At 41.1% G+C, this 27,982-nt stretch overlaps 2 protein-coding genes across 2 annotated transcripts in view; both read right to left on the reverse strand.

Annotated features, from left to right (window-relative positions):
* Nucleotides 1–153: 153 nt before the first annotated feature.
* On the reverse strand, nt 154–2,252 carry LOC118452000. Its single transcript, XM_035891609.1, has 2 exons — nt 1,599–2,252; nt 154–1,447 (listed from the first exon to the last, which is right to left on the reverse strand). Exons 1-2 carry the CDS (start codon nt 1,742–1,744, stop codon nt 820–822), a joined length of 774 nt encoding a protein of 257 aa, XP_035747502.1. The 5' UTR covers nt 1,745–2,252; the 3' UTR covers nt 154–819.
* A 127-nt stretch (nt 2,253–2,379) lies between these two features.
* ERN1 (endoplasmic reticulum to nucleus signaling 1) overlaps nt 2,380–27,982 on the reverse strand; it is a 41,033-nt gene continuing 15,430 nt past the window's right edge. The window contains exons 4-23 of the mRNA XM_035891626.1: nt 20,009–20,042; nt 19,024–19,096; nt 17,066–17,138; nt 15,843–15,965; nt 14,889–14,990; nt 14,134–14,395; nt 13,479–13,524; nt 12,563–12,725; nt 11,073–11,191; nt 10,548–10,739; nt 9,673–9,928; nt 8,767–8,857; nt 7,657–7,846; nt 7,020–7,119; nt 6,380–6,579; nt 5,923–6,070; nt 5,335–5,462; nt 4,610–4,733; nt 4,272–4,339; nt 2,380–4,061 (exon numbers count right to left, since the gene is read on the reverse strand). Of these exons, the coding sequence (XP_035747519.1) occupies nt 3,855–4,061; nt 4,272–4,339; nt 4,610–4,733; nt 5,335–5,462; nt 5,923–6,070; nt 6,380–6,579; nt 7,020–7,119; nt 7,657–7,846; nt 8,767–8,857; nt 9,673–9,928; nt 10,548–10,739; nt 11,073–11,191; nt 12,563–12,725; nt 13,479–13,524; nt 14,134–14,395; nt 14,889–14,990; nt 15,843–15,965; nt 17,066–17,138; nt 19,024–19,096; nt 20,009–20,042 (2,699 nt within the window). The 3' untranslated portion in view covers nt 2,380–3,854. The remainder of the gene's footprint in view (nt 4,062–4,271; nt 4,340–4,609; nt 4,734–5,334; nt 5,463–5,922; nt 6,071–6,379; nt 6,580–7,019; nt 7,120–7,656; nt 7,847–8,766; nt 8,858–9,672; nt 9,929–10,547; nt 10,740–11,072; nt 11,192–12,562; nt 12,726–13,478; nt 13,525–14,133; nt 14,396–14,888; nt 14,991–15,842; nt 15,966–17,065; nt 17,139–19,023; nt 19,097–20,008; nt 20,043–27,982) is intronic.

The raw sequence follows: 27,982 nt of genomic DNA on the forward strand, positions 1-27,982 counted from the left end.
CCTGTCTCCATCTGCCCATCTGTCTCCAGCTCTGTGTCCATTCCCATGTGTGTCTCTGTGTCCCCCTCCCTCTGTCCATCTGTCTGTGTCGCCCTGTCTCTGTGTGTCTGTCCATCTCCATGTCTCCATCCAGGTGTGTGTCTGTGTCTCCCCCTCTGTCGCTGTGTGTCCCTCCCCATCCCTGTGTGTCTCCCTCTCCGTGTCTCTCCATCTCCCTGTCTCCCCATCCATTGGTGTATGTGTCTGTTGGTCTGCCGGTCTGTCCACCATTTCTGTCCGTTGGTCAGTCTGCCCATCCAGCCATCTGTCCACTGGTCTGTCTGTCCATCCATTCGTCCATCTGCCGGTGTGTCTGTCGTTCTGTCCATCCATCTGCCCACCTACCTGTCCATCCGTCAGTCTGTCCACCCAGCTCTCCATCCGTCTGTCTGTCCATCCGTCCATCTGTCTGTCTCTACAGCCATCTTTCCATCCACCTGTCCGTCCACCTGCCTGCCTGTCCATCTGTCCACCCACCTGCCCATCCATCGGTCTGTCCGGCTGTCTGTGTGCCTGTCCATCCATTGGTCAATCTGTCCATCCATCCGTCTGCCAGTCCCTCTGTCCACCTGCCCATGTCAGTTGGTCTGTCTGTCTATTGGTCCATCTGTATGCCAGTCTGTCCATCAGTCTGTCTGTCCCTCTGTCCATCTGTCCGTCCACCCGTCCATCTGTCTGACCACTTCCCATCCATCTGCCCACCTGCCTGTTGGTCCATCCACCCACCTCCTCCCATCCGTCTGCTGGTCCGTCTGTCCACCCACCTGCCCATCTGTTGGTCTATCTGTCCATCCATTGGTCCGCCTGTCTGTCCATCTGCCTGTCCACTTGTCTGTCAGTCTGTCCATCCATCCATCTGCCCACCTGTCGTTCGGTCTGTCCACCCATCTGTCTGTTCATCCATCTGCCCGTTGGTCTGTCCAGCTGTCCATCCATCTGCCCACCCATTTGTCTGTCCTTCTGTCCACCCACCTGTCTGCCCATCCATCCGTCTGCCTGCCCACCTGTCCGTCCGTTGGTCCATACGCCCATCCATCTGTCTGTCCATCTGTTGATCTGTCTGCCTGTCTGTCCTTCTGTCCACCCAACTGCTGGTCCATCTGTCCGTCCTTTGGTCTGTCTGTCCATCTGTACGCTTGTCAGTCCATCCATCAGTCCAGCCATCTGTCTGTCAGTCCATCCATCTGTACGTCCATTGGTCCATACGCCTGTCTGTTGTTCCACCCATTGGTCCTTATGCCTGTCTGTTGGTCTGCCCACTGGTCCGTCTGTCCATCCATTCGTCCATCTGCCGGTGTGTCCGTCCGTCTGTTTGTCCGTCTGTCGTTCCGTCCACCCATCTGCCCACCTACCTGTCCATCCGTCAGTCTGTCCATCTGTCCACCCAGCTCTCCATCCATCTGGCTGTCTGTCCGTCCAACTCTCTGTCCTTCTGTCCACCCACCTGCCTGTCCATCGTCCATCCATCAGCCTGTACGTCTGTCTGTCCGTCCGTCCATCCATCTGTCCACCCACCTGTCTGCCCAGCTGTCCATCCATTTGGCTGTCCATCCGTCCACCCATCCGTCCTTCTGTCCACCCACCTGCCCGTCCGCCGGTCTGTCCATCTGTATGCTTGTCCGTCCATCCATCTGTCCATCCGCCCGCGTCCATCCATCTTCCCATCTGTTGGTCGGTCTGTCCATCCATCTGTCCACCAGCCCATCTGTCTGTCTGTCTCTCCCTTGGTCCGTCTGTCTATCCTTCCGCCCACCTCCCATCCACCCACCTATCTGTCCGTTGGTCTGTCTGTCCACACATCCATCTGCCTGTCTGTCCTTCTGTCCACCCACCTGCCGGTCTGTCTGCCTGCCCATCTATCAGTTGGTCTGTCAGTCTCCATGTCTCCTTCCAGCTGTGTGTCCATCCACCCGTGTGTGTCTGTCTGTCTGTCCTCCGTCCATGTGTCCGTGTGTCCCCCTCTGTCTCCATCCATCCGTGGCTCCACCCCCCCCTCTCTCTGTGTCTGCCTGGGGGGTTTCCCCCCTGAACCAGAGCCCTGCCCTTGCCTGGCACAAAGCCTCCAGCCCAGGCCCGCGCCCCTCCCTGGGGCAGGATGCGGCCGCGTTGCCCTCAGCCCCCGCTCACCCTCTCCAGCCCTGGTTCTGAAACCTGTCAGTCCACACGCGGCAGCACTCCCGCTGCCTTCCCCAGGCACGCTTTGTCACTGAAAGTTGTGGGTTTTTTAATCTGAGTACAAGTCTTTATTTAGCAGACCTATAAAAGAACTTTACATGAGAAGTACAAAAATATGAATAGGATTTGAATCTTCTTAGGTAAAACCATTATTTTTTTTTTCAAGCTTTAGAAACACGTAACTTGCACAGTTGGCATCTTAGGTAAATTGCTCTCATACATTGTAAAACCAGGGAAAAAAACTTCCCATAAAGTAGCTCCAGAAAAGTAGCTGTACATACCCAATCATACACATTGCCGTCAATAATTTATTAGTTTAAGACACAATGGCATCCAAATTCCCACTTTGTAATCTCTCCTTTAATGAATTCCATTGAAAGATGCAGTATCGCTTTCCTCTTCCAGTTGTTATACGATCAAATATAAACACAAAACCAATTAAGAATGATTTGGCATGCTTTATACTTGTACCACTTGGACTTGATACCACTTTGTAGTAAAAATTAAATAAATATAAATATGTTTAATAAATATATTGTAAAAGAACACTCCACTTGTATCGTAATTCAGCATTTCTTCATCCTTCGCACACACTTAATGCTTTGTCACAGCTTTAGGGCCAATGAAAAGAAATACTGCATCTTTAAGAACAGGCTCACGTGGATGGAATTGATCAGCAACCCCTACAAACAGGAAAGGGGGTTCTCGTACAGCTGTAGCCCCCCATTACAAACTCCGCCTCTCACTTCACCGTTCCGTACAGCTCTCCTCGTTTCCTATTCAGCTCCTTTTTCCCAGGACTCCGCTTACCTCTGGCGCTGCAACTGGCGACCCTTCTGCGTAAGAAGGTAAGGAACACTTGCAGTAGGCGGATGAGCCTCTGCCCAGCAGCTCCCAGCTGCCAGCAGTGGCTTTCTCTGAAGTGACTTGTGTAGAGCTCTTCTGATGCTGTGGTTCCAGGCCGTTCAAGCTCTTCTGTCAATACTGGTTGATACTTAAACAACGAGGCTTATTTTCAAAGTAGATAAACCTCAAACTGATTTTTTCAAGTCAGTTTTCCTTAGAACTTCATTGTATCTGCTCAGGTATGAGGGAATAATTTTCCAGGGCAGTACCGATTAGACAGAAATTGTTTGTTGGATAATCATAAAGGATTCCCTTGACAGTCCCTGTGACGTGCCTAACGCGTAACGTGGCAGTAGTGCAATGGCAGGTTCTGATGATTTGCTACAACTAAAAGGCTCCTTTTGCAGATCCCAGGCCCTAGTAATTATACGATTTCAATCACTGCATTTTGATTCTTTGTAGTAAAACACATCAGTTATAAAATCACGTACAGTACAGGCATATTGGGTGACGGTTATGGCCAGCTTTTGCTCTCCAGTTTCACTGTCTTGAAAACTGCCTTGGAATAACTCCAGGGTTCATTGCTTTTCTGAAGTTCCCCCTTGCTCCTTGGGCTCCCACCATCTCCTCATCCAGCGCAGGCAGCGGTACAAGGCACTTTTTGGAAGCTTGGTTTCTTCAAAGAGAGAGAATTCAGCTCTTTGATCCCACTTTTCCCTGCTAAAGGTAGGCCTGTTTCACAGCCCTGTGCTTGGAATGTTGGTCCCAGAGAAGAAAGCTCCACCCCTCTCCTCTCAAACCGTGTCTCCTGCAAGGCTCAGCTCCGCAGAGTCCTGATTATAGTAATGCTGAAACAGTCTTTCTTGGCAGCAGATGTGCATAGCATTGTAGGTATGCAGGAGCAGGTGAGGGAAACGAGCTGTAAAGTAACACACAAAATCATCCGGGATGGAGCCCAGGGTCTCCTGCACTTCGGGAGGCAGTTCTCTGTAATGGTGCTTCTGTGAAGGAAAAAAGAACAGGGCAAAGCTCAGTCAGAGAGTACGTGTTCAAGGATCCTCTTTTTTTCATGGACAAAGTAACCTCACATTAGTCTATCGTAAAGGAGCTCAATGCCTACACCAAGGTCAGACAGACAGACATGGACTGGCAGCAAACAGCACACGGAGGCAGAACCGCAGCGTGCGTGGCTTACGGAAAAAGTCCTTTACCTTATTTCTCATTGCTCTCAGAAGATCCCGTACTGAGCCTCCTTTATAGGATCTGAATTTTCGAAGATCTGCAAAAGAAATCACAAGATTTCTGTTTGTATTTCGATGCAGTTTTAGTTGCTGGCCTCAAAGTAAGGTGTGGGTGTGCCTACAGTCACATACCCTTAGGAGGTGTGTTCCAATATATAAACATGTACTTTACTTTGAAGGAATACTTTGCTGACCAGTAAAGGTCACGTGCCAAAACTGAGACAGTGTTATCCTTACTTCCCTGTCCCAGCAAACTGGGAGCAATGGCATTTAACTACTTTCCCCTCGGATAAAACACTACCCGTTACCTGTCTGAAGAGGAACAGTGATGTGCTCTCTCCAGTCCATTTTCACCACCTCTCTTCCGCCTCTTTCTAGCTGCTTGACTATTGGACCATCTAAAGATTCTTTCTCTATCCGGTCACTAACATCCTGGAAGAGACATTCAGGTTACTTCTAGTTTTATTTCCAAGCTTTTCCCAACAATTTAAAATTGCTGCTTCTGGCCAGTTACAGCCTGTCCTGCTAAGGGAGGTACCATTCTACCCTATTCCATGACTACATACAATACAGTGCATTGCGCTTGGGCCTGGGACACAGACGTTTATCAGATGATGAGTTGTTTCACCATCTGCCAAAGCCTTTTAATCACAGAGTAGAAGAAGATGCAGCTGGAAAGGACCTCAGGTCCTCAGCCAGTTCCCACCTCACATCAGGATTAAGTGTTCTTGACAACCTGCCTGGCAACACGTTCTCCTGCGTTGCTACTGTAGCTGCTAGAGACCTTCCTCACTCCAATTTAAGGTGATAACATCACGTTCTAGCCTTGCTAGAAAAGATCTTATAGAAGACTAAGCCAATTTCTTAAGAGATATCACCTAGGTATTTATTACAACTTTGCTGCTGTGTTCCTCACAGTAAGGGTGTGGATTCACCTCAAACATCCACAAAGCTAGGAGAGCCTGAATTCAAGATTTGAAGAATGTCTACTGGAATCCTTAGAACTGAAAGAATAGAAAAGGTCAACACAAACCTGAAAAAACTGGAGCTGTTTTTCTAAACTCCAAAAAAATGGGTGTTTTAGCACACAGCTGGCAGACGGACGTTTCTGAGGGTCCATGTTTATCATTTGCTCTATTAAATCACGAGCAACTATGTCTTCTGCAAGGAAAAGGGTGATAATTCTTAGGCTGCAGGGAAATCTGATGTTTCATACTTAAGAAAATCACTACCTTCTCTACTTCCTCCAGCACAAGCCTGCACTTCGCCCCAAGTACTGCCCTCACAGGTACGCTGGCAGCCAACAGTCAGAAGTACCGGATCAGTGTGATTATGAGGATCAAAGTTCAGCTCTTTCCTACCCTTTAAATACAGGAAATAACTCTACAGTCAAGCTTGCAGGGTGCCGAATTTTGTATTCCAGAGATGCTTTGGGGTACTAATTCTAAGAACTTTAAGAGCTTTACTTCAGGAGTACCTTAGGAGTACAACGTACACGGTTCACCACTGCCAGGTTGGGAATCACCATGGGTCATAGTTCTGTCATTTCTGTTGGTACTTTAACACCCACAGGAAGTTCACCAAGCTCTGTCATGCTTTATGTTTACCGTGCTTTTCTTACCGTGCCTCCCTGCGTTTAAAGACTCCAGGCTGTATGCACCCAGCAGAATGTTGGCTTGCCGCTGCAGAGATTTGCCAAAGGGATGGCTGCCTTCAGATACCACATAATAAAAGACACAGCCAGCCGAAAAGATGTCCACGGTATACGTCTGCAAATAAACAACCTTTAATAGCAATAACATTCTTTTTCCCCTGAAGACTCTGAGCTGTCATCGCAGGGTGGTTATTTTGCATCTAAGAGCAGAAGAAAACTTTTCAGAATCACATATTCAAGCTGCAAGCCAGCATGAATGTGGGGTTGGACTAGGTGACCTTGAAAGGTCCCTTCCAACCCAAACTATTCTATGATTCTGCGAATGCCCAGGCATCAAGCATTGCGTATCTTAGCCTGACTGCAACAACGTGCCACCCGGCGGTTGTGCCGGCTTCTCCCAGGGAAGCCCGATGGGAAGACTTACAGGGTTCTCTTTGCAATCTTCACTCAGCATCTCTGGGGCAATCCACCCTTCGGTGCCGGGCACACCCGACCGACGGCTAAAGCTGTGCCTGCCCACTGCCAGCTTCTTGCACAGGCCGAAGTCTGAAATCATAGCTTTGACTTTCCCATGGGCGTTAGGCATCGAGATGAGGATGTTATGGGGCTTCAGGTCCCTGTGGACTGTTATAGACACTCATTTATCCACTGAGGCAATCCCAATGAGAGCTGTCAATTTTTAATGTATTTCCATTGTAAACCTTTCACAAGGCTGAACTACCACACGTTAAATCAAAGTTCCAACCTCAAACTATTGTCTTTGGTAGAGGCTCATTGCTTTTTTTTATTCTATCACCACTAGTTATCATGTTTTATCGGACTTCTATCCAAAAAACTCAGCACCCTGAACAAATGGTAAGGACTAGCTTTACTACTCCAGTGCAGCAGAATGTCACAGGGACAAGGCCGGTGTCAAAGGACAGACACTATTGCTGCCAGCACTATGTGGAGCTTCTACAACTCCCTTCTGGGACTGAATAAACAAGCTCCCAGCACCAGACCAGTTTCTCTTCTTTTTTTAGTGAAGAAAATATTTCCAATACTGAAACAAGAGGCATTCTTACCAATGCTAAGGGAGTGCAGGTAAGCAAGACCAGATGTCGTCTGTTGCAGGAGAGTGATGGGTTGTAAGCCATGGTGACTGAAGGCCTTCTGCTCAACATACTATAAATTACAACAGAAAAAGAGAAGATTCAGCCACAACATTGCTTATCATTACCCTCTGCATAAATAGTAAGTATATCCCCTTCACTCTCCCCCAAAAAAGGTTAGCCTGGGTAAATTGTGCTAGCTGGTAACACACATAAAAGAGCCTTTGGGTTTTTTTTTCCTGAGGGTGATGATCTCTACAACAAACATCACTCAGAGCTAGAACTCTATATAGCACTGTGCTCCAGAAGCAAGAGTAGAGGGTCTTCAAAGTCTGGATGGTAGGAGGGGGAGGATGAACGGAAGGGAGTCCTTCATAAGAAGGAAAAAAATCAAAGGACAACAGCTTCTGTCCTTAAATCAGTACAGGGTTAGGGATGTCTTTCTATAGGTCTGAAAACACCCTTGTTGTAGGAATGTGTAGTTGTCACAGAGGCGAGGGCGGGAGTAACTAGAACACCGCCTGTGGCAGGCACTTCAGCAACTTAAGCTAAAGGAAACTGAAGGCCTTGTGGGGAGAAAACTTTCACAAATTCTGTAGGTTTGCATCACCTCCTGTAAAGTGGCAGCACACAGCTCAATGGCTATGTACTGAAACTGCCGGTCCTTCTCTGTGCAGAAATAGCGGATCACATTAGGATGCTCATCTGACTCTCGCAGCAACTGTACTTCACGGTCTGCAAAGCTGAAGCACTCGGGAAGAATTCTTTTGACTGCAACGTCACGGTTATCAAATGTCCCCCTACAGACAGGAAGGAAATCCACATCAACCTTTTACACTCTCTGTAGACAAAGCATGTACAAAGCAAGTGACAACAGAAGACATTTTACAGAGGCATATTAAAGCATTTCTCATGCTGGAAACAGATACATTTGTGGTGGGTTTGGCTGGGACAGAGTTAATTTTCTTCACAGTAGCTAGCATGGGGCTGTGGTTTGGATTTGTGCTAGAAACAGTGCTGATAACCCAGGGATGTTTTAGTTACTCCCAGAGCCAAGGGCTTTTCTGCCCCCCCCCCCCCCCCTCCAGCGAGCGGCTGGGGGGCACAAGGAGCTGGGAGGGGACACAGCCAGGACAGCTGACCCAACTGACCCCAGGGACATCCCACACCATATGGCATCACACTCAGTGTATAGAGCTGGGGGAAGGAGGAGGAAGGGGGAGATCTTGGGAGCGATGGCATTTGTCTTCCAAAGTAACCATTACGCGTGATGGAGCCCTGCTTTCCCAGGGATGGCTGAACACCCACCTGCCACTGGGAAGGAGGGAACGAATTCCTTGTTTTGCTTTGCTTGTGTGTGCAGCTCTTGCTTTACACATTAAACTGTCTTTATCTCAACCCACGAGTCTTCTCACTTTTACCCTTCCCATTCTCTCTCCATGCCACCGGGGAGGAGTGAGCAATCGGCTGGGTGGGGCTCAGTTGCCAGCTGGGGTTAAACCATGACATTAAATTCATTGAACATTTCTAAGGGAAGTAAAGTAGTTTTTGCTAGTGAAGAAACACTGTGTGAAAATACTCCAGACACATGCAAAATACTTTTTCAAAAGTTTCATTTCTGTTCATATTAGATACGTGAGGTTTGGGTTTTTTTTAAAAAGACCTAATGCAAACAAGACATTCATTGGTTTATTTAATGCTGAATGCGCATGTCTTCTACCTGTAAACAATTGTCCCTTCAGCTCCGTGTCCCAGCACATCTTTTGGGTTAAAGGAAATCTTGCCAACCATCACTCTGTTTGCATCTTCATCTGAATAAAAAACAAGAAACAAGGACTGGTTTAGGATGGGTCATATCAGCCTTTTACAACTGCACATCCTTCTGGGTCAGTATATAGAAGTCTTTTTGCTCATGTTTAAATTAACAGCACAGATGATCAAAACAAATCTGCATTTCAAAATATCTGCATTTTGGTACTCACGCTGAGTAGGCAAATGCTCTCTGGTGACCAAATAATCCAACATACCGAGTCTAACACATTCTGTACACAACACCTGCCCTAAGGTCTGGAGAGTTCAATTTCAAGACAGTGTAAGAGACTAGTGGTTCTCAGCACTTTTTCTATTTCTAAAAAGTTTTAGAGATGCCTTATTGAATTTAGGAAATACTGACTGACAGTTGTGGAAGTAAGTTTACTAGCAGTTCCCCTGAATAGCCTTCGAAGGGACAAAAGAGTGCACAGGAAGGCAGGCCGCGCTGCATAACCCTTATTTCTTGACCCCAGTTAATAATAATAATAGCAACAATAATAAGTATTTTTATTTAAACAAACCTTTCCCCAGAATGGCTACAGGTTATAAGAATATACTGCCACGGACAACATAATCCCTCAGATGGCAGTTACGAACTGGATGTTTTTCTAAAGCAAATAATCCTGCTCAAAGTCAGGGCATGGCACACCTGCACAGTGTTTTGCAAACAGTCAGACTAAATGAGAATGATGGTCCTTTTCAGCTTTCTGGTCTACAAAGTATCATCAATAAGTATTTTAATTGTTGTGCTGTATCACCACACAGACTGGGGAAATACAGAGACTCACAATAAAAGGCACTGGATCAACTTTACCTCCCTCTTCTTGCTCCGTGGAGAGGCAGCTCCCAACATCAGATGTGGAGACGTTGGAATACGCAGAATGGTTTGATGCTCTGGGGGACATATTTGGTGTGCTGGTGGCTGAGCTCTCTGTCCGTCCATAGGAGGTGTCCAAGAAATCTGCTTCTGGGGCTAGGTCACCGGGAGCACGAAAGGGCAGCTTCTGTTGCTGCAAGAGCTGTATCTTCTCTTCCAGCTGATGCTGCCTCTGTTGCTGCTGATGTACACTCTGTGAAAAAGGACCTCAGTTCCGTAAGTGGAGTGAAGTTTCTTACAGGCACGTCACAAAAGGGAACTCTATAGCTATTGGGGTAGCCACATCCAAAAGGCGGGAGGAAAACTCTCTTGTTATGACACTATCAGCCAAGTTGGCTGGGGAACTTTCACTCACACGCTTTCAAATTCATTCTGAACTTCCATTGCAAAGCTGAGAAATCACACTGGTTGGTTAATATGGCAAAAGCTAACTGTTACTAGGTTGACTAGGTGTCTTTAAACCACAGAAGGATAAAGGCTTTGATCCAAAAGCTGGAAAACCTGACAGTGGTTCAGGTGAGGAAGAGAGGAGTGAAGCCAATGGTGTTAAGATCATGTCTGTGGGAAGAGTACCACATATAAAAACCAGAATTGGTAGGATGAAAAAAAAAAAATCTCCAGAGCTGGCACATATGCCCAGACAAATCACTGTTATGTCAAATTTGTAGCCTTTGCTACCCTCTGTACGTCTGTGAGTAGGGGAAAAAAACCTTGTAGTGCGTTACTTTCTAACTCCTGTATCATTTCTTGGGCTGTAAAATGTTACTGACTCTCCCAAAATTCAAAAGCACATCAAGCTAAGTCAGCATTACCATTGGATAAGTGATGATAAAAGCCACCCAGCCCACAAGCAGGAAGGTGCTGAGAATGATGGTGGCCATGTCTTTCAGCATGGAGTCCACAGGAGCCTCTGGCCGAGGGATAGGCCGAGCAGGCTTCTCCTCAATATCCTTTGGAACAGAAGGAGGCACTTCTGTTGAGGAACCTTCAACGATGTCAATAACCTAAGAGGCAAAGAAAGCTCTGTTAGCTCAATATCCTCATGGGTAGTGGAACATTTATACGCTAGCCTTTCTGCTAAACAATTTTTAATAATTTCTAATCCTACCAAAGTCAAAGAAAGTTTTGCATGTGGAAGAAAAAAGCAGCTGAAAGCCCTAATTCTGAAATAAGGAGTGACGCATCATCAAACCAGTGATTCTATGTGCTAAGTACATGAAAATCTGACACAAAAAATCTGAAATAATTCCATGTAGCTTTTCTTCCGAGTCCTTCCCCAACTTCTACTCCTTTACATTCTTCAATCATCCAGTAAGATGATTATTCTTGTCACAAACCTCTTCAATAGTGGCTTTATCAGAGTCAGCTGGAATCACGTTTTCAGGCCTCTTAGGTAAGTTGCTTGGGAATTTCTCCAGGATCTTTGTAGGGGCAGATAATGGTGTTTCATGGTGCCCTTTAAATAAAACACATTTGTTGAAATAAAAAGTTGTCCCTTTTTAGGAAAGATATCCTTGATTTCAGCATCTTTGCTGAAGAGCATATATGAAGTTGATTTACAAAAACCTTGAGAACATCACAGAACAAAAGCTCAAATTAAAACATTTTTCCCTCTCTTCTTCCCAAGCAGTCACAGGGATAGTGATCACAACCCTGAAGAACTCTGTGCTCAAGCACTGCCTGTGGATTTGGTTCCTGACCATTAGATGAAAACGCATTATGCCTCCTAGCTGGCTCACTCTCAAGGTAGTTTTGCTTTATGATGTGGCCTTCAGGTGAAGATCATGTTCTAGATATGAAATGGTTCTGAAGGGAATGGATCATGCTGCACAAGAACAAAGCAAGAACGATCCAGCACTCAGCTACAATTGCTCTTCACTCTCCTTTGGCTTGTGCTATCCAAGTAAGCAAGAAGAGGAAGACGCTACAGTGATCCCAGCTTTTGCAACTGGAGTAGACAGAGGAAGACTCCTGCTCCTGTATAGAGCAGGAAAGTAAAGTGAGGGAAAAGATTGAGGGCACGGGTCATTCAGCGTGGAGGACTGCAGTGAAATACGAACTGTTTAAAGGGAGCCGCTTGACATACTGCAAGAGCAGGACGGTATTAACAAAGACAGGGATCACAGGAAGAAAGAGGCAGCAGTTAAAGAAGCTGGAAGTTACACCCCGTCCCTGCCACAGAGATCCAATGGCATATACCACTTCATTATAAGCTTGCATCACTTAAAACTGAACTTCAAACAGTTCCTCATTTTTGAAGTAAAATTGTAAATGCCCTGACAAGTCAATTCCAAAACTTTGGGATATGGGACACACAGGACGGGCTGAGACTTTATTTATATTATCTTCAGCCTCTGTGCCTTAATCCTCCATTTGTAAAATGGGGAAAACATGACCGTCTGATCCATATGATGAGAATTAAAGTAACATTATGCACAATAAAAAAAATCCAAAGGAGCCAAAATACAATATTTACAGTAAATAATACATTATCTATACTCCTTGCTATAGAAGGGGGCAAAACCCCAATAAACAACTTTCCACATATTGAGCTAAGCACCCTTCATCCTATGCACTGAATAGAGCAGGAGCCTTGGGAAAAACAGCATGCAGTTGTATACCTAAAGACATTAACTCATATGCAAATGTAGACAAATCAGAAACGATTACTAGAATTCAGTAATTATTGCCTGAGTTTAGGCAGTCATTGTGTCGGATTTACAGCAGCTGAAAAACAGCTCTGAGGTTTGGACTGGAATCGTCTGCTAGATGGCAATGTGGTCCTGCACCAGCAGCAGGCCAGGGCCAAGCGAGGGACCTTGGATACCTATTAACAGCCAGTCGTTCCAATAGTTGAGTTTGTTCTTTTCTTTCAGTCTGCCTGAAAACTTTACATCCGTACTGGGGGTGATAACACACTCGCCATTGTCTTCAATTGTGACTCCTTCTGTTTTTGGACCCTCTAGTAAGGGTATGGCACTGCCACGGGGCTAGAAAGAGAGATTATTGTTACAATTTAAGGAAGCACTGTGTCCCTGTAATATTTAAATAGGCAACTAAATAAAAAAATTGAGGTCACCATAAGTAAATACTGCCATTATGCCCTCAGGAACTGTTTCAACAACCTTGGACATTAGACCTGCTAAATTACATGTTGCCTAGGAGATAAGATTACTCTCTCTTTTTTTAGAAAAGTTAAACAGGACCTTTATTTCCTACCTGGACACCCACAGCGTGAGCAAAACAAAACTATGATGCAGTTTCCTATCTATGGGGAGTTACTGTGATGAATAAAGCAGCAATTTTATTATTAACCACAATGCACCAACAATACCGCACAGCAATCTCTCGTCCACTTATGCTAAGCTTGCCTGGCACAATTCCTGATGAGCTACAGTTACTTCTTTGTAGCATCTGAAATGATTCCTGAAATATGGTCATGTGTTCTAAGGCTTATTGTTAATTGTTTCATGAAATATTTAATTTGCTATGCATTTCTTGATAGTAATCTGCAATTTAAAACCTAATTTCTGTAGATGTACAGCCTTCAGTATTTTGGTTTCTATTTTAATCAGATCCCTTTGCTGCTTTAGAACGGCACAGCTGTCTTTTTTTTTTCCCCCCCCCCTCCTGTGTTTTTATGTATGTTTCCATTTCAACTTTTTTTTAAACCCAGGACAGTACTAATTCTGTAAAGGCACTTTTCAGCAGCTGTCATTCAACTCTTGCAGCTCCCAACTTACCACAACAGTTACTCCTTCATGCACCATTGATGGCGATGCATACAAACTAGAAAGAAGTAGACAAATGAATGTTTTACCATCTTAGCCAAAACCCTGGCAACACAATCCTGCAGAGCTAATGCATGAGTTTCTCAAATCGTCAGTATTTATCTTGAAAAGCCTGGATCTGTAAAATTGTTTTAAGTACTGCTGTACTATGAAACCACGCTTTTTAATTATGAAAGCATTATTAGTTGATTACTCATATCGCAATTACTCATTTGACGTAACTCATGTCCTATTTCTGCATTATTCAATAACTGGTATTTGCCAAAATGCTATACACCTTTTTTATAATGTGAAAGGCTTCACGTTATAAAAAAAAATTCCATTCCACATTATAAGACACTTTTCAATGCAGAACATCTGATAAAAGTCATGAGTATATATTTCCTAAGTTTATGATAGATTTTTTTTGTTTTGGGCTCTGCGTTTGGACAGTAGAAGTTAAAATATGATATAAAATAATGTCTGGAGAACTAGAGCTGCTTTTATGTATTCTTTTCACCATCTTGAAACTTGTAGGACAATCCTGAACTGAATTTATATAAATAAGGTTTTAATGACAAAGCTCTGTCAAATAGACAGTGAGAACAACAGGAGTATTGATACTCACGTCAGTTTGCTCTTGGTCTCTGTTTCCTTTGGGAAAGGATATTTCCACTTGGTAATGTGTCCAACCTCCCCAGACATGAACGTCAAGTATCTCAGAGTTTCTATCCCCACGTTAGTGTGCATAACCTTCCGTAATCCTTCACGTTGCCAGATGTAAAAAGCTACCACAGGAGAAGCGTAATTCTGAATCCACAGTACATCCCCAGACTCACTGTCTACGGTCACCACCAGTCCATCTCCATTAGACACGAAGTGGGACATTTCTGCAACATACAAATATATAGGAGATTATGTGGATTGCTGCAGACACACAATTTTAAGAATAGGTATTAACTGTTCAAGTCCATTACACCTTACATTGCAAAAGAATAGCTGATCAGCGAATCAATTGTCAGAATTCGGCTGATAAAAGTTCAGTTGCAATGCAATGGCTTTTTCTGAGTGTTCACCATAGTTTAGGTTTGCTTCCTCTCCTGCAATTTTTCACTAAATTTTGAAGAGCCATATCTTCAAGAGCTGTACCTTCTTAGATTCAATTTACCTGAAGCTACCTAACAGGCTCTCGATACTATGGCATGTAAAGGATAAAAACTAGCAGATGCATATCAACTGCACAAAAATCAGACAGACAGCGTGACCTATTAGTTATAGAAAAAAATCAGAATATTTTTGCCTGTATGCAAAACCCACGGTCAGTATGTGGGGGGAAAAAAACCCAACCAACCAAACAACAAAAGACAGCAAGTGAATTCTTACTGTATTTTATGTCTTCATCAGGCAGAGTAGCTGCATAATCAAAATAGGTGGCGTTCCATCGCAGCTCCTTCTTCTTGGTGTCATACATTGTGATCGTGTACTCTGTTAAAAAATATACAGTCTGTGAAGCAAAAAAACCTATGAGAGAATAGAATCAATCATCTCAAATCTGAGACATTCTTCAAAACACCACACACACCACTTACTGCTCTCTGCATTTAATTTTCCCAACACTCCTGATAAATAAACATTTCATAGCTGTTAAAGGTAATACCCAATCCACTCAAATACCGATATACAGGAACATCAGAACAAGCCCTGCAGACAGTTACTGCCCACATTACCAGCATTTTGGTTTTACTGCACAGCTTCTCTAATGTACTTTGTTTTACTTACAAGTTTCCAAACCCTGCATTCTAAAATTCAGCATACTGTGTTCTGTAACTGAACTATCACACTTAAAGAACACATAATATAGAGGTTAAAAACCAAGTCTATAACACTACTTCTTTTTTACTGGTCAACACCTATATGGTATTGGTCTAATTTTAACAGTTATTTAGAATACTACACTTGTAATTTCAGTGGATATGCTCTATCTCCATTTTCTTCAGTTTTTATAAAAGCTGTAAGTTACAGAGCAAACTTGGGTTCACATCTGCTACTGGAATGCACTATTAAACAGAATATAAAAGCCACTTAGTCAACAAGAATAATAATGGACATGCCTACTGTCAAAGTTTAAAAAAACAGTATCTTTCTGCTGCTATGAGGAATTAATAATTTTTCTGTGTACAGTCTAAAATCATGATTTTAGTTTAGACTGAAGTTTTTCTAAGAAATACACTTGAAAACCAGAACTGATCACAAGGTCATTTGTTATCATCCTAAACTTTAAAAACAATGAAAACAACAAATTTTCTTCTAAGCTACAGAAAAAAAAAAGCATATGACCTGTTCTCCCAAGATACAGGAGGGATGCTGATGGGCAAAGACTTTCTGCAAATGAGGAACTCAAGGTTTGCTGTTTCTCCCCAGTCATGAGGTCAATCACGTACCAAATGTCCTGCTTTTTACCTGAAATCATAATTTAAGCCACATTAACATTCAGTTGGAAAAGTGCACTTCCATCAAGCTTTTCAGTCTTCTTTTTTCTTTGTAGGCTCATGAACTTAGCATGAATAAAGCATTTTTAATAAAACGATTTCTCATAGTCAAGCTCAGTTCTATCATTTAGCACTACTGGCCAATCCCAAATATTGACAAGAAAAACTAAATACAATATTTAGAATGGTAAGTACTATTGGCTGAACTATTTTTTCACACTGATAATACCTAACAGAGTTCAGAGTCTAGAAGATCCTGTGAGCTAGCAGAAGAGGAGACTGAAGCTCTAATGTTGAAGGACAGTAGGTGGAAAAAGTTGTGAGGGTCTACACATTTCAAATTGATTAACCGTGATCCTAACATCGCACTCAAGACTATGTGAGCCATGACCTTAAATATTTCTTTGACACTAACACATATGTGTCGTGCTTGGAAGCTTCAAATAAAGATTTTTCACTCCTTTACTGCAGAGATGCAAAGTGGAGAACCAGAAACAGGTATCGGCGATTAAAAAAACCACTACTAAGTTCATCTTGATCCTTCACACTTTTTACTCCTGTGATAAGTAGTAACTGTCCTTCCTTATCCCTTTCTCCTCCCAAATCCACCTGCAATTAGTATGAGTCAGGACACTGAGCCATAAACGTATTATTTGTAGTATAAATGAACTGACTGTATCTCAGATAATGGAGGATGTCTAATTGTGTTGCAGTGGGATTTCTTATTAATTATAATGGTCAGGCAGTCAATGACATTTATAAGCATAAGAAGATTTTAAGTAGAAGTCACATTTTATTGAGACATAGCATCTCAAGAAGACAAAAAACCCCACACAGGCTATTCACTGCTTAGAAAAGCCATTTTCCCCTTCAAGAAAAGTAGTTGTTTTTTAATCTTCAAACAGTAGTTGAATTTTATATTAATCACATTTTCTGTCATCAGAAATGTTCATGAAAAAACATAATTAATACCCAAAATAAAGCATATTTTCATGCAGTCTGTCTGGGAGTCTCTACATCTTGTAGTCACTGAACATTTTACAATCTAAAAGAGATTAAATTTGAGCTCACCCATGTACAGGATCCCATCTGAACTGCGACAGGGAGATGCCTGCACCAGCTCTGGGATAGTAAATGGAAGTTTCTAGGAAAAAAATCCAACAATAAAAGCTTATTCACATTGGTGTGATAACCTTCACATTTGTTCACAAAAAAGGGTGGTCAGAAAGCTTCAGAAATCTCAAATGGCAGTTTTTTATTGTTTGTTTGTATTATTGCAATGCTTGAGAACTCAAAATTTCAGGTGAAGGCCTTGCTCTACAAACCCAGAACAGAGAGAAGCCTGTCTCAGTGAGTTTACAACAGGAGAAATCCACATAGGATGGAAGAACTATTTGCAGCTGAGAGGTCAGGAGACCAACACTCTGCAGTTTTAAGGTCTACCATCATCACTTATAAACTGTCTGGGTTTCAACATACAGCAGTTTAATCATCTCACCTATAACAAGTATAAAACAGTTCTCTGCAGGGCTGTACAGTAACATTTATAAAGGCCAGATATCTTCATAGAAATGAAACTGTTGAGAGGGTGAAGCACGAATCTCCAAATGAAGAATTCTTGAGATACTGCCAAGCCTGTACTGTACTTACAGAATGGGGGACAACCCTTACTAAGTTTTAAGAGACTTTTACTGGGATGAGGTCACAAGACTAATGGGCAACAATAAAGATCAGGCCTTTGTTAAGTTTACTTAAATATGCTAAAATTACTCCACTCTTGCTTAAAACTTTCATAATAGTGATTCTAAACAGAAATTAAATTACTTTCATTCAAAAAGAGAGGCGATTAACAGAATAAAGGAATAGATTCAAATAGATTGCTGCTTCCTGGATTCACCCAGGAAAAGAACCAAGAATCATTTTGCAAGCTATGATCTGGCTGTGCTGCAGAGCAGGGGGAGTGGTGAGTAAATACTAAAATATTTAACAATATTAAAGTTCTTAAGGGAAATCATAGCAGTTGCCAGAGAAAAGAAACTTGTGGGAAGCCAAACATTTTATCTGAGTATCACCACAAAGTTTAAAAATAAAAGTCAAACGTTAGCTAGTATCTGGGCTACATGGATTGGTGACTATTTTGAAATGGTTCAGCATTTTTGTCTGCTTACTAAATCTTATAAAGACATCTTCTAGAGGTGTCAGCACAGAAAACATATTAATCCTGCCTTTTGGCAGATGGTTTTAGAAAATTAAGTATTTGGGTGAAAGTGACATCTCTGATTTGTATTATTCTGGGTACACCTTTCCCATCAAATTGTACAGAGATTATTCAGTATTTGGATAATACCACATACATTTTATTTGTCATCATCATCATTATTTTAGCAAGTTACAGAAAAATAGTACAAGTGGACAAAACATTTGTGGTGTTGATATTTTCAAGCAGAAATTATTTCCTGACGACCATAAGAAAGGTGGCAACTTTCCACTGTAACAAAATAAAGTATGTTTTGACTTTGCAAAGGTGCTAGCAGCAAAACACAGGGCACTGTCATTCCAAAAACTTGTATCCTAACATTGGCACAGGCAGCAAACATTGTGTTTTGGCTAGTATAATCGAGTTTTTCCAAGAAACTGGTGCACTTTCATTAAACAGTACAAAAGCCTGCAAAACTTTCCAGTACTGTCAGGCTGCACTGTGGCCTGGGACCGAACTGCCATGAATACCCCACTGCATTGTCCTCTCCTTCCCCCACCCTCTTTTAGCTGCCATTTTTCCTTTGCAATTAAAGGTTGGTCCAAAGAACCTCTCTCTAGGGCAGCACAGAGCTTTTTGCACTTTAAAAAACCCAAAGAAACCCCCCCCCCCCGCAAAACACCCATGCAACCAACAAAACTGAAAAAAGAAAGGAAAAAAAAAAGGTTGGAATCTTGAGGAAAGTTCCCTTGGGGACTTATCCTTTGTGTGAATCTGATTAGGGCAATTACCTAACAATTGTCAGAGGAGAGATTTTAAAAAATATACTTACAGTCAAGCCTTCACTATTCTTGCCACCAAGCGTATACAAACTGCCATCATTTGGGTCTGGAAGAAATGCTGGCCTAGGATTTAAATAGCAATTATAAATTATAAAGAACACTTTGTATTATCCATTTTTTGAATCTCATTTATTAACTATGAAAATGAAAAAATATAAAGAAGTTTCAGAACTGATACAACATAAGATTACTAATACATTTGAAAATTCAAAGATCCAAATGTGGCAGGCAATCACTTGGGTGAAAGCTTTTAGACAAGATCTATATACTTTTAAAATGTCACAGAATTAATACCAAGCAAAGCAAATAAACAAAACCAGAAAGCCTAATGAAGGCAAGGAAGAATAAAAGAGTTGCCAGAACTAAGTCAATTTGAGAGGTAAAGGCAACCCCCCACCCAAACTACAAAAACACGAAACAAACCCCAACATCAAAAACAAACCACAAAAAAAAAGGATGTTACCACTGACTTCAGAGACATAAAGTTGAAGCCCCAAATTTTCTAGTTAAATGTGAGATTGCTATGCTGGAGGAGCTACTCTGAAGTAACAGCTTGAGGGTTTCATTTGAAGATTCTGGTAGTGGTGGTGGCTGGAGTTTCCTATGCTTCGCTATTTTTAGTCTTTTATTTGAAGATAATGAGAAGTAGAAACCCCAGAGATCACTCCCTAGCTATTTCTGTCATTTTCAAAGCTCCTCAGTTAAGATTCTAGCACAGTTGGCACCCTTGATCTCTAAACCTGAGCAAGGGCTTACAAGAACAGTCTGCAGACAGGACATTTCTTCTTAGCACTACAAATAAGAAAATTATATGTAGCTAATTATATCCTTTCTGTATCTGCTCTCCAAACCACCTTAAATTGACTTACGCAAGGTATGCAGCTTTTCTACACAGATAATTTTGTTTCAAATTAAACCAAATTTCAAGATGGAAAATCGAACAAGCAGTAGATGAGATAAATGAAACAGACTTACTCTTCCACATGTATTGGCACCTGGAGCACAGGATCTGCATAAATAGAAAAAGTCATAATACTGACAATTCAATTCCTTGAACTCACTAAGTACAGGATTAAAGTCAGGCCTGCAATAACTTCATCCTTTTTGAGAGTCTGACGCACCAAGTTTGAAAGGGGCCATCTCAGCAGCCTCAACAATCTCCTGTTTGGTCATGAAATTAGGTTTGTAAAATGGGGAAGTACAAAGCACCTGAAAAGTTTTAAACCTTCTGAAGTTCTTTGTTCAATTTTATCCACATTACTCCCCAGCTACCCCGGGAAGAGACTCAAGAGAAGATAGCAGTACTGTACTGTATTTTGAGTTTTTTCCTTATTTCTCACTTAGACAGAGCATATAGAGTCTGTTAGAATTGCCTGTATACATGTTAATAAAAACTCTTGCTTCCAACAAACGTGTCTGATCACTCAACAGTGGCTGCCAAGGAGGCAGCTGACCATAACTTGCAGGAACTGCTTTCACTGTGCAGGCTTCAACAACCATTTTTTACTTAAAAAACAAGCTACAGCTAATGGAAGTTTGCAGACACTGTGAGAACAGTGATACAAAAGTACATATCTTGACATTTTTTAATCTGTATTTTATGAACTTTTGCTACTTTGTGTCTCAGGTACTTCCTGTATCAGACAGGTAAGCATATACTTTCTAGCCAAAACATTCAATTTAAAATGCAACATCCATACTGAAAGCCTAGTGCTACACATACTGAAATGAATGGGAAGACTGCCAATGACTTAAGAGCAAGACTCCGATGCAGTCAGAAAAAACTTAGTTCCACTTCCTACTACAAGATAAAACCTCTGTTATCAGCATGTCACTGAAAAGAAAAACAGACATCTGCCAAGGGCTGTACAAAATTACCTTAAACCTAATTTTTTTCACTTAAATAATCTCCCCACTAAAATTTATCAAGTATCCACAGTACATAAAAATCAAAAGGTTTGGAAACAACCTCACAGTAGTTGGTATTCTGAGTGATCAGAATCACAGTTTAGTTACAAAATAAAACCCGACAAATGCTAGAACAAAATCCTTACATATTAAAAAGTAAATTAAGAACAATAATTTTATTTTAATGTAAGGTGTAATTTAATGTAAAATTACTACCTGAGGCCTCAAAAAATCCCGAATCACGGTATTTTCAATCCTGATGCCAAAACCACAAAAGTTCCCAGATTTGTAAGACATACTCTGCAAATTCCAAGACAAACGTGTGTGCTTATATATGGGTATATTGGCAGAAAGTAACTCAGAAGTCAAGAGGATGCAAGGTATCATCACTTCCGCAGGGGAAATCAAACCATTACACTAGAGTAAGCTTCAGTAAGAAGATGAAAGATGACCAAGCAAACAAATACTGTTTTTTCACCTGTTCTGTCTCCATGCAAACATCATGATGCTAGGGGAAGGAAGTAAGAATGAAAACAATGACGTTTTGAGAGCCTTTGATTGGGAAACTGGCACAGATTCGGGACAGCTTGAGTGTACTGTGATATTTGCAGAGCTAAGCAAAACAAGGACAAGAAATTCAGGGTTCGTTACATGGCTCTTACAAAGTCTCTACCACTCTGCAGTATATTGCAGCAGACAAACTGCTGGGTTTGATGGTAATGGCCTAGGAGCATAACCCTTTGTTTTTATACAACAGATTAAAAAAAGCGTTAAGAAACCCCTACCCAAACAGATCTCTAACACCAGTGCAGCTGAAAACAGCAGTCACCAAAAGATGCACCTATAGTATCAGCGACAGAAAGAAAGCACAATATAAGGAATAACAGTAAAGCTATTTTTATTTTAATAAATTTCTTTTTACAATAGTAAACACTCTCAGAACAGCTTTGTTCAAAACATAACTACATATATGGGGTTTTTTTCTCTTTTAGCTTCAAAATTGTTCCAGATACATCCTCAATTCTGTCAGAACAAACGACTCAAAAGCTTCTGGGAACAACTCAATTAACTGGAGAGGGAGCAGTGCTCTACTCAAGCACTGACTCATACTACACCTAGCAAACTCACTGCTCAGCGAGCACACTTGTCAAGTTTCATTCTTTACCTATTTCCCTCATCATACAGTTACCACTCCATTGGCATCTCCTGCGTCGGTATGAACAGTGTCAGTCAGTCTCCCTCCACATGACAACAAATTCCCTCTAACGCAGGGACCCTGCAGAGCTCTGTGCTGGATCTGGGAAGAAACCTACTGGAGGGCAGAGACACAACCTAGTCGTGTTATCTTATACACGGAGCCTCATACATGGGGCAGCAAAAACGCCGAGATAATTTAATTGGTACTTTTAACAGTCTTAGGCACTGGCATGCAGTCATAGAAGATGGATAGCAAGAGTTCCTATCTTGAGCAATTTTTCTCTTAATGATGAATTATGATCATTACCACTGTTCAGGGAATGCTAAGCAAGTGTAGAGCTCCACATTATATCATAAACTCCATTTAATTTATTGAGAGCCCAAGTACATGTCAAAAGACCCTAAGAATAATTAACATTCAAACAAAGGAGCTAAGTGATTCATCATTATGTATCTGTCTCTACAGACCATGCTGCTTAGTCAGACCTTTATTCCATTAACTACATCAGCAATTCATTTCCATCCCTTGCGTGAAGAAACTGGTTTCAGGATATGTTGGGAGGGACCCTCCTGCTCCAAACTTACAGTTGATTATATGCCAATTATTTCTCAGTGTTTGCTTCAAGTATTCCACAAGCTTTACGATATCTAATGCAACACATGATGACTTACAACATCATCTCTCCATTACTAAAGAAAAGCAAGCAAGAAAAAAGCATTAGCTGACCATTAATAAAGTGGTTCAACTCTGGAGTTGAACTGCTAGGTTGAACTACTAAAGGCAAACAGACACCAAGTTTATGTAGTCAGCCTATCCGGAAGTCTAGGTGAAATGAACTAAAAGAAGAAAGAGACATTAAAGACCACAGGCTAGAGGTTTTATAATCATAAATGCTTCATGGGAAGGGAAACTCTCACCATTTTGTGAAAAAACCAGCATCAAAAATCAGCAGAAAATGGCACCTGCCTCAGCTGAAGTAAGATTTAATGCAACTGCTACAAGCATTGCTAACAGCAAAAGCCAAATAAATGTTGCAAATCTCTTAAAGAACTGACTACACAGAGAGTGTCTCACTTGGTAAAAAATAAACTGTCGCCTGTGGTGATGACTACTGCTAGACAACAGCAGTCTTCACCAACAGTGCTTGAGCGACTTTGTCCTATCTAGAAACATCTCCTCAAGAGATCACAAGAGATAACAAAGCTTCACAACTTGTTTTTGAAGTGAGAAGTGACTGCATATACATTGTGCAAGTATAGCAATGCAGATTTTTTAAAAATCACTTTCTAGTCAGCCTAGGCAAAGCCTAAAAAAATAGTTTCTTGTACAAATTATCTTCAGAAACTTTAAAATTTTATTTTAATGAAAGCACTGCTTATTCACCGAATTAAATGGAGGTATGAAGTTGTTATATGAAATTACAGTATAAAACCAGTACTATCTAAACAAAGTTCCAAAATTTCTAATTGCAGTTACTGACATAACCCAACAAACACTCTACAGTAGAACAGGACAGACATCTTAGCATTTCAGGTTTTTTCCAAATAATGCTCAGGAACACCTGAACAATTACAGAAAATTTCAAAAGGCAGATTATGTTTTCTACCAACAGAGCCTGGTTTATCTATGACATTTGCAGGAGAGTCTCGTCCCTCTCTGGCCCCAAAATACAGTGAATAATAATAATACAGTATAGCATTTTTGGACTAATAACTTGTTTTCATTTAATTTTCTAAGACTGGTCAATCTACTTTAAAAAAAAAAGTGCTCCACTCTTCTCCAACTATCTCAAAGGTCTGAGAAGTTTTGCATGAATTTGTTGACCACGTAGTACCATCCTAGCAAAAGAACACACAAATATATATATGCAATATTTACTTGCATTAAGCTTTTACACACAAGCTTGTATTTCTGAAAGCTGTTAGAAAATGTCACTCAGAACAATTTCATCAACAAATGTATCCTACACTTTAATACAATGCCAGAGATCCCATAAATGTCTCTTCAACTTACATAGTGCATTTTTCTGAAGGACTCTTGCATATCAGAAGACATGAATGAAAGCCTTATGACAAGTTCCAAGCTGTTCAGTGTGTGCTGTACAGAAGCATCATGTTCCTGAGAAAGTCCTTAAACTTTTCTTTAGTATCATATCTTCAATATCAAGAACAACAGTCCTTCATCAGAAGTGAAAAAAATCCTGCTTTTACTTGTTTTCTCAGTAACTGAAATTTGATTTACTAACAATGATAAAAAAAAAAAAAAAAAAAAAAAAAAAGAGATAGATGGAAAGGATTAAGAAGTTGTTACAAAGCAGCAGGAAATTTTTTTAGTACTTACTGGCACTGATTATTCTGATGGCTTCCTGCAACATTTAAGTGTTGTATATGAACTGCTGGAAAGCATTTCTTATCAATATCTGATTAATTTCCATGCATGAGGCTATTCACAATGTGTGAACACAAACTGATGGGAGTTTATTTTCTGATGTGAAAAGAATTCTTCTTTCACTACTAGCACCATCCTCCTTGAAAGACAGGCTGTGGAGAGCCATTTCTCTACATTTATAGCTACTGGGGCAATGTAAATTTTCTCAACACTTTCATGATCTTGAACTAAGGTTGTAGCTATGCAAAGATACTTTGAAGACAGACAATGAACTCCTCACATTCACTTTCATGTGGCTTGGGACATATTCCAAATTTATTTCAAAGTTTGCTTTGAACTAAGAACTTGCTCTGAGATAAAAAGATAATCTTGGGTTTAATTTATTGTTGTCAGGTCTTACAATAGTTTTCATATGCTTCAATACAGGCTAGTAAAAGAATGAATCGTCTTATAACTGAAATCAGCTTTTGCTCCACAACGGGTCAAACGGAAAAAGTTCTTGCAAAAGTCAAGAGAACTGAGGCTTTATCTTCTCTTCAACAGCTCAGCACTCAAGTGTTGACATGCTGAGGCTGGAATCACGTAATCCTGCTTTCAAATTTTCCCTGAACTGCAGTTCCCTGTAATTAGGTAAGTCATTCTAACAGGCCCGATCTGTTCCAATACCAGCAACAGTGATAATAACCACTGAACAAAGCAGCAAATATTCTGTATTGGAACAAAAACTTTACAGAGGACGTGATAAAACTGTGATAAAAATACATCTGCCTCTCCCTTAAGCTTCCATTCCCTGTAGCAGAGGAAAAGCCAACTTCTTGTGATGTTCTACATAAAGCTTTTGGTATGACACCCTGTCAAAAAGCTTTCCACTTTCTAACCAAGAAAACAAAGAAATCAAAACAACTATGGAATATGGGGGAGGATGAGTTAGGAAGAAGGACACCATCCTGTAAATATCTCCAGTGCTAGATGGAAGATTGAGTTTCCTATAGACACATCCATAGGTTTCCAATTTGTTTTTCCTGCAGCCTCCACTAAGGCAGAATATGTTAATGATTCCTACACTAAAATCCTACAATTCAATACACACTAGCTTTAGCTTTCTGATCTGGTAATACACACATGTGTGTAAACTAGCACATGCACACACTATTAGTAAAATTATTGCTACTGATACTCTTCATGAAATTAGTTCAGCAAAGCATATTAGTGCCCACAAGCAGAGGGAGTTCCAGGGCACCAGGAGTATAGAAATACCATTCAAAAGACTGATGATACCTCTCCTTGTCATTGTGGGACTTAAAAAAAATCATTGTGTAAGAAATGAAAAGCTTTCATTTTTACAAGTTAATAAAAAGATTTGTAAAATAACTTTGTTGGGAAAAAAAAAAGAATTAAAAGGACATTGATCCTAGATAATAAAGATTCATTCTAGAACTCTGTTTATTCACAAGTACAGCAGTTATTAGAAACCTGTTAACACAATGACTGTCCAGTAATTTACTGAATTATTTGGCTCAGTTACACTTCCCTGAAATTAACATTTTGACCTGGCAGCAGGCAGATGTCCCAATTAGGTTTTGGTTGCATCATGGTTAGAAAATATTTCTGCCCGTATCATTTGCTTGTGAGCGGGCAGAAGCGTAAGACAAGTTTCAGATTATTCTGAAATAATCCTAACCCGTATTTTGCATACATATATGGAAAAAAGCCATATATATCATTTTTGAAAGTATAACCATAACTCTAAATATAATGTTTTTGACTTTTCTCTGTATTTCACACACACGATATTTTCCCTTTGACTAAAAAACAAGTCTCTTTTAATGCATAAGATAGAGTTGCACATTTTCATCACTGTAATGTGCCCTTAGGTAGAACCAATGACTGAAAAGGAGAAGTGGGAGATTCTGAAACAGCAAATGAGTAAGTCACTGCCCCACTGGAATGAGCTGGAAAAAAACGGTTTCCTGACCTGAGGCCCTACCAGAAGATTTGGGCTAACGGGCCAATTTAAAATCATGTCATCTTCGCCTGCTGTTGCAATTACAGTAAATGAGGTTAGAGATACTAACAAACTATCTCTGGAATTTGCTGAAAGGAGTTCTACCACTGTTTTGTTTTAACAACCCTTATTAATTTACAACTGCTGTTATTAGAGCAGGACCTACAGATCTTAGATTTGCCCTTTAAAATCTACATATTGCATACCATTAATAGACAGTCTTTATATCTTTGTCTTATCACGACTAGCCCACTGAAGTCCATAGGTTATGAGTAAGGTGTCAGAAATCAAAACCTTTTAAACTGATTATGGGCCAAAGTTTTTTTGATTGCTACAGAGAAATGAAGATCATAACAAAATTTCTGCTGGCTCTAAATCTAGATCCAAATCTGTATATATTATATGTTCTTCTGGCAAATTGCTTTGTATTAGTTATTAGGGGAAAAGCTTTTAAGGAGGTAGTGAATGAAAAGAGAGAGATTGCTTTGAACAGTACAGAAGCATATGCAGAAGTGACTGTCAGAAGAACAGAGAAAAACTGCCCAAGACTACAGTTTGAAACATTACATTCTTAACATCTCAAAGCTCAATATTTTGCTCGTTAACCTAAGCTCTTGAGTTAACAATGACGCACAGGATGATTTTTACAAAGAAGTGAGGGAACAGGACAGTCTTAAAATCACATTCTTAAAGCTTACACTAAAATCAGAATTGTGAATATAAAGTCTAACATTAAGAAGAAAAGCATTCTCCAGATTCTGTCTTGCCAACAGGTTTCTCATCACCATCTCTATCACTGTCTACTTTCTTACCTGCATGTAAAAGCGAGCCTAAAGTGCTGCGCCCCTCTACCTTTCAAAAAGTACCTTTCCATACAATGTGTTTTTGTGGGGCCACAGCAGGAGCAAAGGTGCCTCTCAGAAATTTGGGGGGGAGGAAGAATGTGGGTTCTTTCTGTACACTTTCCAACCATATTCCAGCTTTCCAAAGCCCCAGGGAGTGAGCAGCATCAGTTACCTGGCCACTCAAAAATCATGAGAGCTGTCAGATGGTAGGACCCATTGAAGCTAACAGGAAATGAAGGCATTAAGCACCCTCAACAAACAGGTCCACAACCTTGCTACACATAACTGCAGGGAACTCAGCTTTATTTCTTAACTACTGGAGAGTCATAACTGACCCATTTTCTTGCCTGCTTTATGGGGAGCACAAGTATTCAGACTGCCTTGCTTGCCAGCACTACATGAAGGCAGGAAACCCAAGCATGCTATTGTGGTGATAACCACTGGCTCATTTACTTTGCATACCTAAGATAAGCTTCAGTGCTAAATTAAAACAAACCACACATGGCAAGATTTTCATGTTTGTTTAAACACTGCCTGATAATGAACACTGCCTTGTTTTTTTCCCCAATGAAAATAAAATGTATATGAATTGCCCTTTGTTAAAT

The sequence above is a fragment of the Egretta garzetta genome, unplaced genomic scaffold (genome assembly GCF_000687185.1).
Source record: "Egretta garzetta isolate BGI_Z169 unplaced genomic scaffold, ASM68718v1 scaffold213, whole genome shotgun sequence".
Taxonomy (NCBI): Eukaryota; Metazoa; Chordata; class Aves; order Pelecaniformes; family Ardeidae; genus Egretta; species Egretta garzetta.